The sequence below is a fragment of the Pithys albifrons genome, chromosome 4 (genome assembly GCF_047495875.1).
Source record: "Pithys albifrons albifrons isolate INPA30051 chromosome 4, PitAlb_v1, whole genome shotgun sequence".
NCBI lineage: Eukaryota > Metazoa > Chordata > Aves > Passeriformes > Thamnophilidae > Pithys > Pithys albifrons.
This window is the reverse complement of record NC_092461.1, coordinates 56,105,080-56,124,955: the sequence shown is the minus strand read 5'-3', so window position 1 is coordinate 56,124,955 and position 19,876 is coordinate 56,105,080. Positions and strand designations below refer to the sequence as shown.

The following is a 19,876-nucleotide window of genomic DNA, read 5'->3' as shown; positions in this document are numbered from 1 at the left end:
CTCCATTCTCCCTGCTTTTCTCCCTCCACGGGACACCGAGCATCGGTGCGGGGACACAGCTTTCCCAGCACCTCCCAACAGCTCCCAAAGGCTCCCGGCCGGCACCGGCACCCCCAGCCGACGGCTCCACCGCCGCCTCCCCGGGCTCACAGCCCGGCGGCTCCCGCCGGGCCGGGGCTGCCCCGACCCCGACCCGCCACTCACCACCCCGGCGGCTCTCCTGGCACCGCTGGATCCCGCGGCTCTGGCGCGGCCGGGGCGCACCCGGAGAACGTCCAGATGCGGCGGCTACTGAGAGGGGGGCGCCTCCAAACGCGCGAACTCGGAGCTGGAGCCCCGGAGGTCGCCGGCAGTGCTGCCCACCCTGTGCCACCCTGTTCGCGCCCGCACCGCCCGCAACTCCTGCTCTGGGAAGGGCCGGGGGCGGGGACGGGGCAGGCGAGTGTCCCCACCCAGGCCCGGGAGGCGACGGGGCAGCAGGAATCGCAGCGGGAGTGCTGGTCTGTCTTACTCCTGACCTTTCAGCTCGCTTCTCTTCATTAGAAATTAAGTTAGAGGTAGAAATTAAGTAGTTACCGTGTCTTACAGTGACAGATTCTTACAGAATCAATACCCTTTAGAAGATTTTCATGCTGTTTTCATGAAAACACTGTTATTCCAAAACGCTTTCTTTCACCCAGTGTGCAAGAGGCCGATCCACTCACAGAGTCAAGGTATTTATTTGCAGTTCTGTGTAGAAAAGCATGGGGTACATAGTAAATCCACAAAGCCAGCATACTGACTATCATAACTTTTCACTAGTTTTAGCAAAGGCACATTCATTGGCTCCAAATTCCATAGTCCTCCAATTAATTAGTATCCTATTGGTGAAATGATTCTATCACTTCCTCACTAATTAGCCAAGATGCTCAACCTTCTTTTGTGCTGGTGCCCTTTTCAGATGGTGCCTTCCTTTCTTCAGATAGTGCCTTTCTTGAGCCAGTGAGCACGATCTGCTACTGTCAGAATGACCCTTTACCTAGTTTGAAAAGTTGGCCTTATTTTGTTCCTTACAATCTGGTGTTATCTTAGTCATTTCACCGTGTTGCTGGTTCTGTCTGGTTTCAGTTAGGGACTTAAAGAAGTTTCTTTCTTCTATTCTTTTTTTCTCTATCTGCTGTAATTACTGAGACATTATAAATAAAGCTTATCTATTGGGGAGCCATATATGAACCTAAGAGTATGTCAAGTATGCCAGAGTCAAGTATCACAGCCAATAGAAGGCTGCAATCTCTTTCTTCATGTTCTAATAAAAAAAAAAAAAGATAAATTAGGAGTCAGTGTGAATATAAGCTTAAGAACTCTCTTTATTTCTTCATCAAAGAATCAGGAATATACACATACATGCAATTGTTGGTAATATTTAGCCAATAATTGTGCTACCACCATCACAATGACTGACTACATCCACTAGTTTCAAACACATCCTTAGGCATACCAAATAGTTAGGCTAGAGAGACTGCAGGGATCTGTATCAAAGAACGATGGATCTCTATCAACAGTGCTTCGAACAGTGAGAAAGAAGACAGTTCCTGAATAGCCACAATTGAAAGCTGGAACTGTTCTGTTCTGCATTCTCAGTAAGTGCTTGTTAAAGTCTCTGTCTTCCTATGGTAGAGGTTGCTCCTGACTGACTCACATCACCACTGCGAATAGAAGGTACTTTTTTGTTTAAGCTTAAGGCAGAATAAGAAAACAAACAAAGAAATCAAATCCAATCACAAAAGCTGACAAGCCCTGATATAACACAAACAAATCCCTTCTTGTGCTAAAACGCATCAATATGCTAGATGAGAGAAGGGTGCATTTTTCAGGAATGGTCTCCTTGAATCCAAATAATTCTCAGTGCTTCACAGTCATAACAGACCATCCGTTCTAACTCTTTATCAAACATGAAAGCAGAGATCAAGATGACAAGGGCCAAAAAGAAGAGGCTACCTCTTTTTTTTTTAAGGCAGACTGAGAGACATGAAGAATTTCATCTATTCTCAGGCAAAAGCATCTGAAAGACAAATGGATTCAAGGATGCTGAAGACAGACCATCCAACCTATCTAAATCAACTTAATACTGAGAATGCATGACTGGGACCATGGATGGCTGTGGAAGATTTCTGCCAGGTTCTGACAACTCAGAAATCCTCTCTTACAGGAAGAGATTAGAGAGTTGGACTCTCTAATCAAAACGTCATAGGCAGAAAGCTCCCCCCATGTCAAATTAAAGATACTTGAGTGATGTGAGTTAAAAAGAAAGTCTGATGAGACTGGAGAAAAGTCTCAAATTCTTGTAAGGTTTCATACTTAATTTTTTTTCAAAAATGGAATGACAACTATGCAAATGTTACCATGGGTGACTGCCTGCAAGGGGAGAAAGTGGCAGACTAAGAAAAAAACCCCTCCTTTTTGCAGCCCTCCACCCCTAAAAAGGTCCTGGAGAAGACAGACTGACATTCATTGCTTTGAGAGACCTGTGTGGGTGGACCCATTGTCTTCAAGCCTTTTCCTGCTGAAACTGCCAACAATATTAAGCTGTTAGAGAGCATCCAAAGGAGGGCAACAAAGATGGTGAAGGGCCTTGAGGGGAAGCTGGATGAGGAGCAGCTGAGGGCACTTGGTCTGTTCAGCTTGGAGGAGATTGAGGGGAGACGTTGTAGTCAACAACTTCCTTGCAAGGGGAAGAGGAAGGGCAGGCACTGATCTCTTCTCGGTGGTGACCAGTGACAGAACCAGAGGGAATGGCCTGAAGCTGTGTCAGGGGAGGTTTAGGTTGGATATTAGAAAAAGATTCTTCACCCAGAGAGTGGTTGGGCACTGGAACAGGCTCCCCAGGCAAGTGGTCACAGCACCAAGCCTGTCGGAGTTCAAGAAGCATTTGGATGATACTCTCAGGCACATGCTGTGACTCCTGGGGTTGGTTCTGTGCAGGGCCAGGAGTTGGACTTGATGATCCCTGTGGGTCTCTTCCAATTCATCGTATTCTGTCAATTATGCCAAATACAACAACAGTTTTGCAATATGGATAAAAGCCTTTCAGACTAAAATGAAAAAGTCTTGTGGCACAGGCAACTAAGTAGTAAAGATGAATGTTAAATAAGCATAATGTACATGCTGCACAAGGCATAATACACACACACACAAAACAGTGTGTAACATAAAGAGCTATAAGACAAAATAATTTACCATCACTAATTCAGTTTTGTCGGCATCATCTCGATGTTGGTAATTGCACCGGCTAAGGACAGAATATAGTTTTGCCATGCTTGATATACTGGCATTCTCAGTTGCCATGACGATAGAATCCAACAGTTCCTGAAGAAAAATGCGGAAATTACAGTTTAGAGTAGCACAAGATATATCCTACTTTTTTATATTGTTAAATAAAAGTGGCACTTCAGAGAACTGATTAAATATCTCATAAGATTTAACTGGAGAAAATGGTTCATTTTTCACACTTTGGAGAAAAGGAAGGCTTAAGTTTAGACAATATTTTCTTATTCATCATTCTATGATGTCAATAATCATAATTGTCAATAAACTGCCTCCAGAACAGGGAACAACACAATCACTTTGTCATAGAATAGCTGACACAGAAAAGCCATGACTGCATTTTGTCAGAAATACCATACAGGGCCCTGGAAAATGTGTCTTGAAGCCAGGCTACAGATCTTCCAGATACAGCTGTGCCAGCTGGAAATGGAAACATCCTTAGTGCTCACCTTTACCCATTAGACTGTGTAATGTATACTGTGCCTAACATTTTTCAACTCAAGAGTGGATAATCTAGCAGAATGGTTCTGTGCAGCAAACTACCAGTCTCTCATACAGTGCCTTCTGTTAGCAAAGATGTGAATGCGATAATCTCTGAGAAACCAACACTAAGCATGCCAGCAGCAGCACTGCTGGGGCTATTCAGTAGCTCTGTGTTGTGTGAGGCTGCAAAGATGTAGCTTAAGGGAGCAGCCACACTAAATGAAAACATTACTGCCTTAAACTGCTTGCATTAACTTGGCCACTCTCAGGTATCTGGCACAAGATTGGAGTAGTCCCCTAAACCTTGTTCTATACAAAAACCACGCAGTGTGGTTTCAGCTGCTGCAGACACAAAAGTTGGGATCTGACAGAGGTCTGTGGCCAACATCCCAAGTGAAACTATTTCTAATTGCTGCTACATAGGTCACTGCTCTTCTATTTATTCATCAAGTTCTACTCATATTACCAAGCAAATAACCAAAAAATCCAGCAGCCAAACAAACAAACAAAAAAAAACAAATAAACCCAAACAAATAATTAAAAAATGTACTTCATTACAAAACCAAACAGCTATAAGAGGTTCTTTGATCTCATTAACTTCAGGTAAGTTCCAAAGAGCTTCTCTGGTACAAGCAGGAAGTTCCAATGACACCCATGTTAAGGAAACAAGTTTTCTAAAAGGACACGTTTCATGACTGTAGCTCTCTCCTCACAGCAGAAAAGTATATATAAGCTGAAACATCTATAAGTGCTCTACCACAGGGTTTTCCTCAGTGGGCAATAAGTTCACCTATGTGGCTTCTCTCTGAACACAGGCAGACACAAACAACAAAACCTCCTTAGGACACCAGCCTTAAAAAGTTAGTTTCACCTCTACAAATTAGGTCACAGCTTAAAATGTGACAGAAATTGTGTGAACAATCCCCTTCACCAAAGGGGATTCCACTCTTGTCACATGCTCCCAACACAGAGGAAGCATCCGAATAATACTCCCCTTCTCAGGCAAGTAAACAGCAGCCCATTCTGCTTTGACCAACCTCCAGGACTTCAGCCTAGCAATTTCCCAAATGATTGTCACGGAGATACACCCTGAAGGTCAGGTCCTTCTTCCACGCTCTCCAGTTCATGCAAAGGAACCTCTTTTACCCCCTTCATCTGGGCCCATTTTTGACCCTTTCTCCAACTCTAGCCTAGGATAGAAACTTCTCTGTTAGAGGGGACTGGAAAAACTTTATGACACTGTAATTGCATGAATGCAAAATTCTAACACTGGATTTTGAAAGAATTTTGGAAAAGCAGGTAATAATATTTTATCCAGGATGAGCTTTTGGTCAACCTGCTAACTTCAGGTTTAAAGCTGGAACTGCTAAAAATCAAGGTCCTTGTCCAGTTCCTAATAAATGAAAACATGCAAACAGCAAAACAAAAAAACCCTCCCCCCAATACATCTTAAAAACTGGTAAGACATGAATAATCAGCAGTACTAGCAGGTTGTCAGTGAGCTATTTTAAACTTTAACAAGTCATTTTTCATTAAAAATTAGGAAGTGAACCCAGTCCTCTAAAATACAATTAACACAAAACCAAGAGAAGCAGTCTACACCAGCTGTGGAAACAAGTCATAGTCCATTGCAGGTTGGATTACCTCACAAGCTGTATATCTCTCCCATAAATTATTTGAATTGGCATTGGTTAACAACCAACTTAATTTACAACTGTACAGGTAGAAAGAAAAATATCTTATGCCAGTATTAAAAAAATTGAAATTAGACTTACTTTGAGCTCAGAGAAATCCACAAACACTCCTCGTGAGCGAATTTTCATTGCTTTGCTGTAACATACTTGTGGTTGTTCATCCACCTGAGAGCATCTTGCATGAGACACACAGGGTACCCGTGAACCTGGAATGACACAGATTTCTTAAGTCAGGATTTCTCTTTATCTGGAGTACAGTATCAGTGACTATCCTGTACCTGGAATAGAATACCTCTCTTTAATTACAGACAAAATTTTTATTCAATTGATGGTATTCAAACACAAGCACATGAAAAATGATAGAAAATTATCACCAAAGCAACTACCGAATTGGCTGTTAACTTACAGTAGCAAAGTTTTATTTGTAGAATATCCTCACCTGTATTGGGTTTTGATGCAGGAGGTTCAGCAGCTTGCTTCATTATCAAATCCTCAAAAAACCCTCTTCTTTCAGCACAGGTAGGTGGGGGAATTTTGAAAACTTCTTCATAATTATTACTAAACAAAGCTTTTATCTAGAACATGAGAGAAAAAGCCATTTCAGATATAAAGTCACACAATTTTTGTTTTCTATTTCAAAAAGATGAGTACCTTTGTATATTAAGCTGAATACTCATCTGGATAAGACAAGCTATGAAAACTTAACATCCTGATCGTAAAAGACTAGATTTTCATAGCATCACAAATTAAAATACCTTGTCTAAGGAAACTTCTAGAGTTTAAGCTCCATGAAAAAAAGTGTATGATAAACCAGGGAAAAAGAGGTGACATTCATGTCCTAGTTCAGCAGGAGGGGCCAGCTAAGCCTGTGTGGGGGTGATCAAAGCTGTGTATTCTACCCCCTCTATTCATTCCCCAAGGTCAATGGGCCATTAGCAGCAACTGCCCAGGGAGCCATTATCACCTTCACACCCAGCCTGAGTTGGGCGGAGCTGCTAATGGGCCATCAACAGCTCAACACCCCCTGGCTCCCAGAGTTAATCACCCATTGTGTGAGTCCCTGCCCAGGGGGAGGGACTGGGTGCTCCCTGAGGGTACATAAGTGGTGGGTAAGAAGACCTTGGGAACCTCTCGTCGGATCCAGAGGAGCAGCAGCAGGACCTTGACAGGAGGAGATCACCGCTCTCGCCCAGACCACAGCCCTCGCCTGCACCAACAGGTTATTTCTTTTCCTTTTGCTCTGGACTTGGGGGAACCACATGGGTCTCAGCACAAGGGCAAACAAACCCCCTTGGGTTTGTGCCCCAGGACACTGGGTTATACTGCTGGGGTTTTGTGAGTTGAAAGCAATTTCCCTTGTGTGTCAGTGTTGTTATTGTAATATTATTATTAAATTTTAGCTCTGACTTATCATCTCTCTTGTGGTGAGTTCATTTCCCCTGCTGGTTCACCTTTAAACCAGCACAATTCACTACCCCCAAGGCTGCTTATTTTGTATTTACCTACCTTGCTGTCCTTTAACTTGAATCATTATGGTAGCTACAGAGGGCAGGCAAGGCTCAGCAGACAAGTGCCAGCTTTTTGGTAAGGTGGAGGGTTTTGGGTTTGGTTGTTTGTTTGTTTTTTTTTAATTTAAAAAGCATTTCTTTGCATCATGAAAGCTTCTGTTACTGAGACAAAATAATCAGAGCAGCATATTCACATTTTGAACACCTTCCTTTTATGCACACTCTCTGATGTCTTGAAAGCTCAGTATGTCCTTTTAATGACTTTTGTTAAGAAATAAAGCTAAAAATTGATTTCCAAGTTACTTAAACAGAATTTGGAGCTTAACTTTTTAATTTGTAAAGTTTTCACCTAGATGAAGAAAGACATTGAATTTTTTATTAAATAATTTCAATTTGAAATTACAGTCCATCAGTAACAGTGTGGCCTCCACCTTTTTTTAGTAAAAGTACCTTCCAGTTTTTCAATAAAAATGTTTTCAGAAAAACAATTTTTCTAGCTACCTTTCAAACACACTAAGGACACACCTAACCATCTTGAAACCACTGAAATTGTTGTTGGAAGTAAATCTATACATCTGTCAAATAAGCACATGTGTGAGAAGCAAGAAAAAGTTGATCAAAGTCAATCTCTTCACTCAGAAGACACTTTAGACAAATACTTTCAGCATCATTTTGTCTAAGCAAATGTTATACTGGGTTCTGGGTGTCTGAGTAATAACATTATGAATTTAAGAGCAGCACAGTATGCCAATTTTTCAATTCTAAATGAACAAAAAACTGAGTAATAAAGGAAGAAAAGTGTTGACAAGAAATACCCCTTCTGGGAGATCTTCATGTTGCACATCAGATGTTGCAAGGAGCAAAACTGGAGCAAATGCTGGAATGTGATTCAGCAGTCCTGTAATACCAGCTTTCAGAGTAGGTCCAACCGCCTCCCACCACAAAGGGATTTGTGGGATATAAATGATACTTGGTACTGTTCTTTGAGCTTCTCGTATCAGCTGGTAAAATGAAAGCTTGGATGAGAAAGCTACATCATGTGGAACAGGTCACTAAATAACTACATATCAGCCAAACTATCTTATGAAATAAGACTGCATAAACCAAGACATCTAGAGAAACCAATCAAGAGCGACCTAAATATCTGTCTCATTTCAAGATTCCTTAGGTGTAAGATAACTTCTAAAGAACCTCAGAACTCAGCCAATGTGGTGGTGTGCCTGAAAAAATTGGAGTAAGCCTTCAGCAAGCTGTATTAGACTGGAGAAATTGCTACCCAGCTGTGATTGCACTCTTTTCTATTCAGAGCGGGCACATACCCGTGTTAGGCTGGAGGACAGTTTGAACAAAGACCTATACAAAAAGGTGAGGGCTGACACAATAAAAGAAGGCTGGTTACAACTCATAATTTCAGGCTTATTTTACACGAGCTGACCAGTCCTTAGGTTGCTTAAAGAGATAAATCACTCGCAGCCTTTCATTACCAAAGGGTTCACCAAGCCAAATGATGTGCCTTGGAAGATAACAAGCCACTGCCTAGATATGGCACCTCAGTCACACAAGAAGACATGCATCTACTGCTTGAGAGAGGTGGCAACAGTCCTTTCACATGCAGATTTCTCCATGAACCCTTTCAGACTGACAATATTCAGGGAGTTCCCGTCACAAGATGAGAAGGAAGCACGTGGTGTGTCTAGGCAGTGACTACACTAGGAAGTTATAGGACCACAAATGCAACCATGATATAACAAAAAAGGAATTGTTCCTCCCATGTGACAAATGAGTATCTAGTCATGTAATGTGTTTATGCTGACTTGTATAGGTCTCAAATGCTGTTGCGAAAGGTCAAAATATTTTAATACAGTGAAGCCAAACAATGAAATCAATTTCCTGCTTAAAGGTAAAATTTAAAACAGCACTGATCTGCTTGTATTTCATTTTTTTAGTTAAGTAAAACACAATTTACAAATCTAAGTGTTCCATGAATTTTAACGTTTATTGCACGTGCCACGGCAGTACAAGCTGTATATGTATATGTAAAAAAAGAAACCTTTTCCCTGAGACCTTGGCTGCCTACAAATGTAATAAAAAAGAAGGCTACAAAAGGTGCATGACACACCATCAAGCTGATGTAGAGCCATCTACTGGGAGCACAGAGACTTAAGAAGCAATGAAAAATTTCTGGGTCCCACTGAGATGAGCATGATTTCTTGCCACAAAGTGGGATTTATTAGCAGCACATGCCATCTTCCCAAGCTGCTAGCAACATCCTCCCTGTTTTGTTTCAAACGTAAAACACAAGGACATAAATATCCTTATGCAGTGTCATTCCATCTACAAGAAAAGTGGATTTTCAGACACAATTAAACATAGCAGCACATTCAAATCAGGCCACCTCCATTAACAGTGGATTTTGCTCACTTCACTAGTTTATATAGAGTTCACAAAACCTATGAGATACCTGTGAACACGTTTCTTCCTGTGATGTGCTGCTAACAAACAAGTTTGAGAGGTCTAGCGTATAAGTTGGAAACTTTTCCAGGGTATGTATTACTGCAGATGCCAAATCAGAACCTTGCCCCGATCCTGGCTCTTCAACTATTAAGAACCGTGGCCTGAAAGATGTTGGCTGGTAAGGAGGATTACTACAACAATAAGAAGAAAGCAAGTTTAAAAATGAATGATGATGATGCACAAGTTTTTTTCCCATACACCTTTTTTTTTTTTGGAAATATGCTCCATGACCCCCCATAGGCTGGTCTGTGATTAGGAAGACTATCAAAGCCTATTTTCTCAAAAACTGGTACCATTCCTCAGCTAAGAAATCCTGCCAGTCCCTAGCATGTCTGCTATTCCTTCTGCTGGGTTAAGTAACAGCTCTTAAATTCCACAGGTGTCTGTCCAGCCAAATACAAACACAACAACTGGTCAGTAACCTGATGCAGAATAGAATAACAACTCTCTCAGCACAAACCAATCTGAGTTTCTTCATAGTTCATATGCAATCATCTTCAACATGTTTTTAGTTTAAATAACTGTGAGATCTCTACACCTGCCAAGTTTAGCTGAAACTTTGCCATAGTTCCTGGAGATGGTGAGAAGGAAGGAGCAAAAGAACATTTCTATGAAACACATTAGCTGTATCTGAAGAATCACATGATTTTATTGGTTAAATTATAGCACTACACTAAATATAAAGTTTATTTTATTCAGTCATTCTAATGGTTTCATCTTTGACTTGTGTATTAATTTCATAGTAGTCTAGCTTTACTAGCAAGAAACACGCTTGTGAAGATGTTTGTGTGTTTTTCTGCCACAATACTGTTGTACCTTTTCTTGCTGAAGTCAAAGATCCTAGAGACCTAACCAAACTTTGCAGGTCACATTTTCTGAACAGCACAGCAATAGAAAGGGAGAAAAATAACTGACAATGATTATTTTTTCAACTGTTGTCTCATCAAAAAAATAACAAAAACTCAGTAGGGTAAAGGTACAAAAGGCAGATGTTGCTTAAACTTTTCTCACAGTGGTTTAATAAACCATTTTTGGTTTTTATACATAATTCACAACTGGTTCAACAATCTTGGAAGGTACAATAGCAAAAGATGGCTACACAAGTTCAAAGAGGTTTTATAAGCTAAAAGGACAGACTGCACATTTTTTGGGTCTTGAGTCCTTCATGGAATACCATGGACTAAACCAACATGTTCTAATAGTCTGTGGACCAGTTTGACTTGGGAAATGAAGTCTGGGTCATTCAGTTTAATGGGTCAGGGCACTGTACTCAGAACCTTGGTACCCAGTTGGATCTTCATGCTTACTTCTTGGAAATATTGGTTACCCACACACACACTCTTAACTCCATCTAGCATCCCTCACACAAAAACAGTTTACAGACCTAGCCATCTCAAAAATGTAGCCATAAAGGGGACAAACATGTACCTGATAAAAGTGTGTAATTCTGCCCTTTTGCTTTTAGACATTTTATGAGTTGGCATCTTTCCAGAGACTGATGATGATTCTTCAACATTGTTAATCACATCATTTCCTAAAATAGGATTTAAAGACAGGAGAAATTTGTTAACTAGTTCATATCTTGCTCTTACATTAATACACCTTTGAAATTGGTGCTGGAAATCATTTCTCTTGTATTTTGTCATTTGGATGCCATTTTCTGAAGATTTCGTTCCACCACAGGTTGAAGGAGATTGCACAAGTCTATACAAAGCTGTCCTACGTCCCCTGATTTGAATTAGGTATTATCTCTCAGTTGACAAAAACTTGTGATATTTTTTCTTACAATAATCAGGAACAACTTCTATAGATCCTAGACACCAGAAAAACCCTTCTCCCCTCACTTAAGCATTTATTTACTACATTAGTAATAATATTGACTACATCAGTGGACAAGATCAATGACATCAGATGTCATTTATATCTAGACCTCTCTAAAGCTTTTGACCTCATCCCACACAACATCATTCTCTCTAAATTGATGACTGATAAATTTGATGAGTGGACTGTTAGATGGATAAGGGAGAGGTTGATGGTCACATCCGGAGAGTAGTGGTCAATGGCTCAGAGCCCTAGTGCACATCAGTGACAAGTGGTGTCCCTCAGAGGTCTGTTTTGGAACCAATGTCTCTTAGTAATGACACTGACGAAGGGATCAAGTGCAGCCTCAGTAAATGTGCAGATGAAAGCTCAGTAGTGTAATTGACACACCTGAAGGATGGGATGCCATCCAGAGGGACCTGGACACTCCTTAGAAGTGGACCCATGGGAACCTCTGAGGTTTAATAAGACCAAGTGCAAGGTGCTGCACCTGGGTTGGGGCAACCTCAGGCTGATACAGGCTGGGGGATGAACTGATCATGAGCACCCCTGCCAAGAACTTGGGGGTGCTGGTGGATGAAAGGCTGGACATGAGCTGGCAATGTGCACATGCAGCCCAGAAAACCAATCATGTTAAGGGTTGCATCAAAAGCACTATGGCCAGCAGGTCAAGGGAGATGATTCTGCACCTCTACTTTTCTCTGATGAGACCCTATCTGGAGTGCTGCACCCAGCTCTGGAGTTCCCAGCACTAGAAGGATATTGACCTGTTGGAGCAAGTCTGAAGAAGAGCCACCAAGATGATTAGAGGGATGGGTTACCTCTCCTATGAGGAAAGGCTGGGAGAATTTGGTTTGTTCAGCCTGGAAAAGAAAAGGCTTAGGGGTGACCTAATTTTGGTTTTCCTGTAGCTGAAGCAAGCCTACAAGAAAGATGGAGAGAGACTTCTTACGAGAGCATGTAAGTGACAGGACAAGGGGGAATGGATTCCAACTAAAATACAGTAGGTGTAAATTAGATACTAGGAAAAAATTCTTTACTGTAAAGGTGGAGAGGCACTGGAACAGGCTGCCCAGATTAGATGTCCTGTCCCTGAAAGGGTTCAAGGCTAAGCTGGATGAAGCTCTGAGCAACCTGGTCTAGTGAAAGGTGTCCCTGTTCATGGCAGGTGGGTTGGAGCTAGATGATCTTTAAAGTCCCTTCCAGTGCAGGCCATTCTATGATTCTATGATTTGGAAAGAAGTGCCTCATGTGTGAAACCTTAGATCCATCTCTGAAATTATAAATGTGATGTTAAGTATTGTGAGAAATAAGGGGCTCTAGCGGAGAATGCCATAGTTGTCTACTGTATATTGTGAGTCATTGACAGGTCCCATTCTGCAATGTGCACATGTAAAGTACAAAATTTTACTGTCATTACGGCTGAGAGGTTTTTATGTTGATTGCACAAATCAGAAGTTTTTGCTTTGGCAGAATTTTAAACAAGTAGATGTGACTGTTATACCTTGGTCCTTTTTCAGTGCAAGCTCTGCATGGGGAAATGCTCTCTGCAAGGCTTGTAAATTTCTTTTCTAACAGTGGCTTTGAAATAGGTGGTAGTGCTCGTCCAGGTAAAGTCCCGGCTCTCTGTGAAGCTGGAACAATCTTCTGCATGGCCATAGCAAAATCGTGTGCTGTTACTTTTACTGAAGTGGCATCTATCCTCAGTCTCTTGTCACTTTCACGGATCTGAGGATAGCAGCAGCACAAAGCACAGAGGCCAGCTTCGACACATAAGGCGCTAATATCAGCACCACAGTATCCTGAGAAACAAAACAAGAATCACGTGTTATGGAAATATATGTGCATCGGTTGAAAACTGTCTGGGTCACAACAACCCCATGCAGCCCTACAGGCTGGGAGAAGAGTGGCTGGAAAAAGGAAAAGGACCTGCCCAAAGGACAAGGACCTACACTGTTTTCAAACTCACCAACATGTTTCTCAGCCAGTTCTTCAAGTAAGTTGTCCAATGGCTGCAGGATCCAGCCTCATGTGTGAATTCTGAAAATCTCTTTTCTTGCCTGGTAATAAAATGGTTGCATTTTTAGTTTGCCCTATGTTTTTTCTTAGAAAAACAACCACAACACAAAATCCCCAAACAAATATTTTTCTTATCTGCTAAACTTCTAAGTGTTTTAAAGGTCAATTATTAATGCACTCGCTGCTTCTTCAAGCAGAAAATTTAGTAATTCTCCAATTTTTACATTAAACTCTTCCTGAGGGATGCAGAGAAATAAAAGGCATGTACATCTTCCACAAAAAGACAAAAGAGTTTTCACAAGTATGAGACCTAATGCTGCCAAAGAAAAACTTGTAGTAAAAGCCTTATCTACAAATAGAGATTTTGTGCCAAAGAAAATTCTCTCAAATTTAGCAAAATTTCACTGTGAAGGTCTCATTAGTTCACCAAATTTGCTTTTCTTCTAGTTCATTCAATGAAAAATAGTTCTAGTACTCCATTTCAAATTGCTATGGTTACTACAACAAATCAAAATTATGGCTCAAACCACTATCACTCATCCAGAAAATTTCAAGCATCCCCTGTCTTCATCTCTGATCTTAGCAAGACTTTCATTGAAGTATTTCCTGATAACCCAATTAATTATGGTAGATTTCTAGAATTCTTCCACAGTAGGGAATTGTATATTAGATCTGTTTCATGGCACCTCATCTCCTGTTCCTGAGAGCAGATAAAAATTGGATATAAATGTTTAGTGCACATTTACTAGCTCTCAATCCAATAAGCCTTTTATTGTTTCTCCAAAAAGTGCTAAGGAGTATCAGTAATAGCCAGACAAAACACCACAAATTCACGGTTCTGGTTTTGCACATTATCTCCCTCCCAGCCTATCCCACCCAAAATATTTTTTTGTTGCTATAAAACCATTTTTTCCATTGTTTAGCTATTGCAATGAACTGGAAGCTTCCCAAGCCTTGCACCTGTGCAGTGTGCTTCACCTGTTAGTCCCAGTCCCTGTTAATAAGTACCAGTAAGAATGTCAGACCCAACACACCTAATTTGCTCCAGCACCAGCCCTGATCAAAGTTTTTGCTACCAAAAAGGAATTCTTGTGTTCACAGCACTTCTTTCACCTTCAAGATGCTACAGCAGTACTTTAAAATTAACTCTACATGCATCCTTTCTAAAACATTTTGATGATTAGCAGCATGCAATTTTCTTTTCTGGTCACAGTGAAACCAAAACTAATTAGAGAAATACCTACTTGTTGAAATCATATTATTCATATATATTCAGTACAAGGTCTGCCCTCCACAGTACAATGCAATTTCTCCAGATAGCCCTCTTTTGTCCAAGCTGTACATTACTGATGGAGACTTGCACTGCTCTGAAATGCTGCCTTGCTAGACGGGTTTGGACTTTGACACATAAGCATTAAGGTGGAGCTGAAGTTCTGACCTCTTTGTTTGGCATGTTGAAATGGAATTCTCGCTCAAAGCGTCCGGGTCTTCGTAAAGCAGCATCTATAAAATCCAGTCTATTGGTGGCTCCAATAACCACAACCTCTCCTCTGCTGGCTACACCATCCATAAGTGCCAGAAGTGTCCCCACAACAGAGCTAACAAAAGAATATAATTTTCATTCACCAGTTTAGTAAATTTTCTTCAGTTCCACATAACCCTCTTCACTGATCTCTCAAAATGGGCAAGCCTTTATTGATGAGATGCTGTTAAGACATAACACAGACCTTCTGTGGATATCAAGCTTAGCAAATTTTTTTTGATCATTGTTCTTTAAAAATTGTCTGAAATTCAGTAGCACTGAATTACTAGTTTTGAGGATAAATGAATGAACCACATCAAGTTAAATAGGTTGCAGTCTTCTTTTCACAAAGATCAAGCAGCTTTCTACATAAATACAAAATGAGTCCTACCTATGAACTTGGTCTTGTTTACTGGACCGTACAGGAGCAAGAGCATCAATATCATCAAAGAAAATAATTGAAGGTCGCTTCTCGTAGGTCTACGATGAAAATGCAGGAATATTGACATCAAGAAAACAGCACCATTTAAAAGAGAAAATGCATGAAAAACATTATGACTGGAAAGGCACTGGAACTAGATTTTTCAGACTAGCATCAGGGACTCCTTACTAATTGAGCTAATGGAGTAAAGTGGCACGAGTAACAGAAGACAGCAGCCTATGTCAACCCACTGAGACCGGGTGACAGAAAACAAATCATACCTGTAGTTTTTACATCTATTTGGCAACCACCAAGAACAGAGACAGGACTAACTCAGTTACACGTCCTGGAAGCAACCTTCCATTACCAATTTAAATGAACATGCTTTCAAGCCTACATCTGTTTCCCTCTGGTCTATTGTCACCATCTTTTGCTTCTTAAAACCTTTTCCGTGATTGTTTGTGATGTGAGTTATGATGGAGGTTACTTTGAGTGTGGTGATGGTGGTGATTTTCTTATTTTCTTTACTATTCTTTTACAATATTACCTCAAGATTTCAAACCCCTAAAAACCCACTGAAAAAGGGTTCCATTTCAGTGGAAAGATTTGACAAAACACAAGAATGAATGAGTTCTTCTCAACCAGAGAAAAGTAGTTACAACTCGGACAGAACACGTGGCACGTTTCAATCTTACCTGCTCAAACAATAAACGAAGCTCTCGTTCAGATTCTCCTATCCATTTACTCATGCAGTCGGCAGCACTTCTTGCAAAAAAGGTTACTTTCCTTTTACCTCTACTCCATTCATTAGCAAGTGCAGGAGCAACCAGTGTCTTTCCAGTCCCTGGTGGACCACAGAAGAGACAGCCTCTACAATTTGAAAAAAAAAGTCATGAAACAAAAGAATATCATAGGAAAGTACATATTACAACCACCATCCCTAAAATACGCAACTCTGCTCTCCTAAACTAAACACTTAATGAATAAGAGAGAAGTAACAACTGAACTGCATGAAAAAAGTCGTGTTCCTATGTAATTCTACAAGGCAGCAAACAAAATGAATAAAGAAGTTCATGGAGATGTACAAAACTTTGAGAAAAGATAGTAGCATTCTAGAAGGATACTTCCAAAACTTCTGACAAACCAGCAGATGTGGAGACAAAAAGAACAACTTCCAACATAAAATCTGAGACTGGGCTAACTTAGGAATCACCAGTTCATTTTTCAATGATACACTGCATATTCATTCTTGTTTTCATAAATAAAGTAAACTAAAAATAAACGGTGGAGGAACTGGACTCCACACAATCTATGACATTCATAGTGAAGACATTTTATTACACATAGCACACAGTTTATATAGGATTAGGACTACAGTTTATTGGCTAAAAGAGTTACACACCACCATGCCAGATTCTTCAGTTGGTTAAAACCCATATCTCACAAGTCCCATGTTTATATTATTTCATCCTGGCTATTTTTGTGCACCTGCAGAGTCTTGTGAATTCCTACTATGTGAATTCTTGGGGAGTAACCCTCCTCCCTAACAGCCAGCAGCAGCTGAGTTCCTTGCTGCTTCTGGCTGATAGCTGAGTCTCACAGGGTTTTTCTATAGATCTGAATTGCTCACTTTTGATTTTGCTGTAACAACAAATAAAAGACAAGATTTGAGAGTAAAGCATTTACTTCTCCCCTAAAAAGCATTAGGTTACTGGATCTGATCTCCCTTTTCTGGTGACAAAGGAAGAGAAAGTAGTCTAAAACTGGGAAGGTATTCTGCATTTCTGCATTCCCATCAACTAGAAAAGTCAATGCACTGCTGCTTCAAAAAGAATTTCAATGAATAATGAAGGAAAACAGATTTTCTTTCAATGTTTGTAATACTTTTAAAGTTACTGAAAGCAAAGAATTTAAGGTCAAATTTTGCTGACCAAGAATATATAAAGGTCACAAATCTCTAATAACTTAATTTTGTAACGCAGAACTCGCTTAGCTGTGTAAGAAGTAGACAGATTCTTGTTTTAGCCCAAGTACAAAAAACACTGCAAGTTTCGAGTTGCAAATCCTATCAAATGTAAAACTGATATTTGAGCACTTGAAAATAAAGAAGAGTTGGTGGGAGAGAGAACTGGACTTCCACTAACAAACTACAGTTTACTACCAGTAGATAGTTCTTTCCTGCTTACAAACTAGTCAAGTCTACTTGTACATAGGACTGTAAAGAAAAAATCTCCAACTCTGCCTTTTAAAGGTAAGAGACTTTTAGAGTCTTGCCACACAGTAAATCTTTGAGCCTACGTATGTGCTGTATTCTATCAGTGTTTTAAAAACTTTTTACTCATGCTAAAAGTCTCCATCAACACAACTCAATTTTGAGACATGAAAACATATTGATACCTCAGTTGAATAGTCTCCTGAAAAGAGATGAATTCTAACTTACAGCTTTAAATGATGTCTGTTACCTGGGAAGTTTGAGTTTCATTATCTCGAAAACATCAGGAGAAAGCAACGGCCAAATGATCATCTTTCCTGAAATGTGCTCAGAAAGACCACCCACATCATCAAATATTACCTAAAGATCAAGCAAACAGAACACATTTTATATGTTAAAGAAAGCTGCAATCTTGATAAGATCCTATCAGAAATTAGATGTCAGCACAAAGGAAGCATTCATGGCAATTTTCAGCGAACCTCATAAAAGGTTCGTCTGGCTCTTGGCAAAATGAGGTAAATGGTGGCGTCACTTGAGAAGCCTCAGCAATAGACTGCAATGCTTTAAAAGCCAGATTCTTAGTAGTGAGCAAGTCCTGTGGGTCTATTTTTACTTGTTCAGCATTAAACGCCCGTTTTCCAATCCCAAAAAGTATTTCGATTGTATCCGGAACTGTTCTGTTTGTGCTACCTGACGTCTCGTGAGCATACTTGCGGACATTGGCATGCCATGTATCTAAAAACATGGTTATCTCCATATTATTTAAAAGTGTCCTGGCCAAGTCCTTCAAGTCATTTGGTGTAAATGTAAAGGCTTGTAAAAGAGCACCAATAACACCCAGAGCATATGCAGAAGACAGGCCGTACTCTGTCACTGCCTTTTTTGCATCTTTAATTAGAGGAATCAGTAAAAGCTCCCATTGTGGGTTATCGGCACGGTCATAAAATACTGTAAAAGCTTGCACTGCTTGCAGATCACTAAGATCTTTAGCTTGTACGGCAGCACGTTGCATACGAGAAAGGCGAGGCGGTTGATGACAAACCACAGACAGATCTGTGGTGTTATGCGTGTCTTTAAATGAAGGATTAAACAGATTGTTTGGCGATAGGCCGGTAGGCTTCTGGTTTGGGCCTAGTCCATGGGCGCCGCCATCTTGGGCTGGATGTTGACAAAGGGAGGGGGCGGGGCCACCGTGGGAAAGAGGAAGTTGGGTGCGGCTTAAGGGCTCACAGGGACTGCCCACCACAGAGATCGGCTCCTCCCCTTTTGACACCACACCCAGAGGGTGGGCATCAGCTGCCTCCTCCCCCTTCCCCCAACCTCCATTTTGTGGTGGTCCTTCACCACGCTCTCCGTCGCCATCTTGTGGGGAACCAACACGTGCACGTGGAGAGGCCCCAACGGCGGCTGTCACCGTGCTAGCAATAATTCCAGGGTTCGCCGGTGGATATATGGAGGGGGGCCCCTGAAATCGCGACGCAGGTACCGCGCTTCGACCGCAACTCCCTGCACTACTCTGTCCTGGGGCCCCCTGGATCCCTGCGGCCTGGTCTGCTTCTAGGATCAAGTGAATCAGTGACCATGCTATTAAGGCATGCAAGGCCTGTTTGCTGTTTCTGTTAGCCGCCGCCCTTAATTTTCGGCCTAAACAGTCCCACTCCGTTGTAGTAAGATGAAACGGCAGGGAGTAGTCCTCTTTAGACATATATTTCATTAGCGATTTTACTGCTGCCTTGTCCACTTTACGGTTAGCGTGAGTTAGCAGGGACTTCAGGCGGCGGTAAGTCTCTTTTTCTCTCTTAGAGAGAATTTTCCCCATTTTTAATAAATGAAATAAGGGTGATAGGGAGCAAGGTCTGCTTGGAGGGCTACCTACCCAGGGTAAAGGTAGGCTGAGGGTCAGTCCTTCGGTCCCACGTCGAAACAACGAGGGATTGCCAGCCGATAGCTGAAGAAATGCCGAGGTGCTCTGCCCGATCGCTTCCTCCGAGGTCCACTGATGACCGAGGGACTCACCCGTCCCGCGGCTTATGCTGCTTCGGCGTAGTGGATACCACCACCGCGTTGGGCGTCAATTATCAGCGGATTGTAAATGACCACTGATACGGTGGAGAGGTTTCTGCTTCCAGGAGCAAGGCTAGGAAAGTGGCAAGCAGGGCTCCCCTAGGATCAGGCCCCTTAGAAGCGAGGGATGGCTCCTCCCGCCCCCGGCCCGGCAACTGCCCCGAACGGAACAAGTCCGCACTTGCCAGGAGTCCACGAGGAAAAGCCCCGTTTAATGCTGCGCGCTGGCTTATAAGGAGAGCATGGGAATTCCCCGGATGTAGGCGGGGAAGAGGGGCGGAGACGGGGCGCAGTAACGCACTTCATTGGGTGCAT

General features: G+C 41.5%; 2 protein-coding genes across 2 annotated transcripts; both read right to left on the bottom strand.

Moving 5' to 3' along the window:
• Window positions 1-2,114: 2,114 nt before the first annotated feature.
• On the bottom strand, window positions 2,115-19,442 carry LOC139670922 (ATPase family AAA domain-containing protein 2-like). Its single transcript, XM_071553071.1, has 14 exons — window positions 19,374-19,442; window positions 17,748-17,857; window positions 15,981-16,155; window positions 15,256-15,344; window positions 14,781-14,940; window positions 13,293-13,383; window positions 12,828-13,125; window positions 10,931-11,036; window positions 9,450-9,633; window positions 7,804-7,989; window positions 5,920-6,055; window positions 5,562-5,686; window positions 3,217-3,345; window positions 2,115-3,014 (listed from the first exon to the last, which is right to left on the bottom strand). The coding sequence occupies exons 8-14, from the start codon at window positions 10,984-10,986 to the stop codon at window positions 2,922-2,924; spliced, it is 909 nt and encodes a 302-aa protein (XP_071409172.1). The 5' UTR covers window positions 10,987-11,036; window positions 12,828-13,125; window positions 13,293-13,383; window positions 14,781-14,940; window positions 15,256-15,344; window positions 15,981-16,155; window positions 17,748-17,857; window positions 19,374-19,442; the 3' UTR covers window positions 2,115-2,921.
• LOC139671426 (endogenous retrovirus group K member 8 Gag polyprotein-like) lies at window positions 17,931-19,316 on the bottom strand. The gene has a single exon (XM_071554251.1). The coding sequence runs from the start codon at window positions 19,314-19,316 to the stop codon at window positions 17,931-17,933; it is 1,386 nt and encodes a 461-aa protein (XP_071410352.1).
• Window positions 19,443-19,876: the final 434 nt, after the last annotated feature.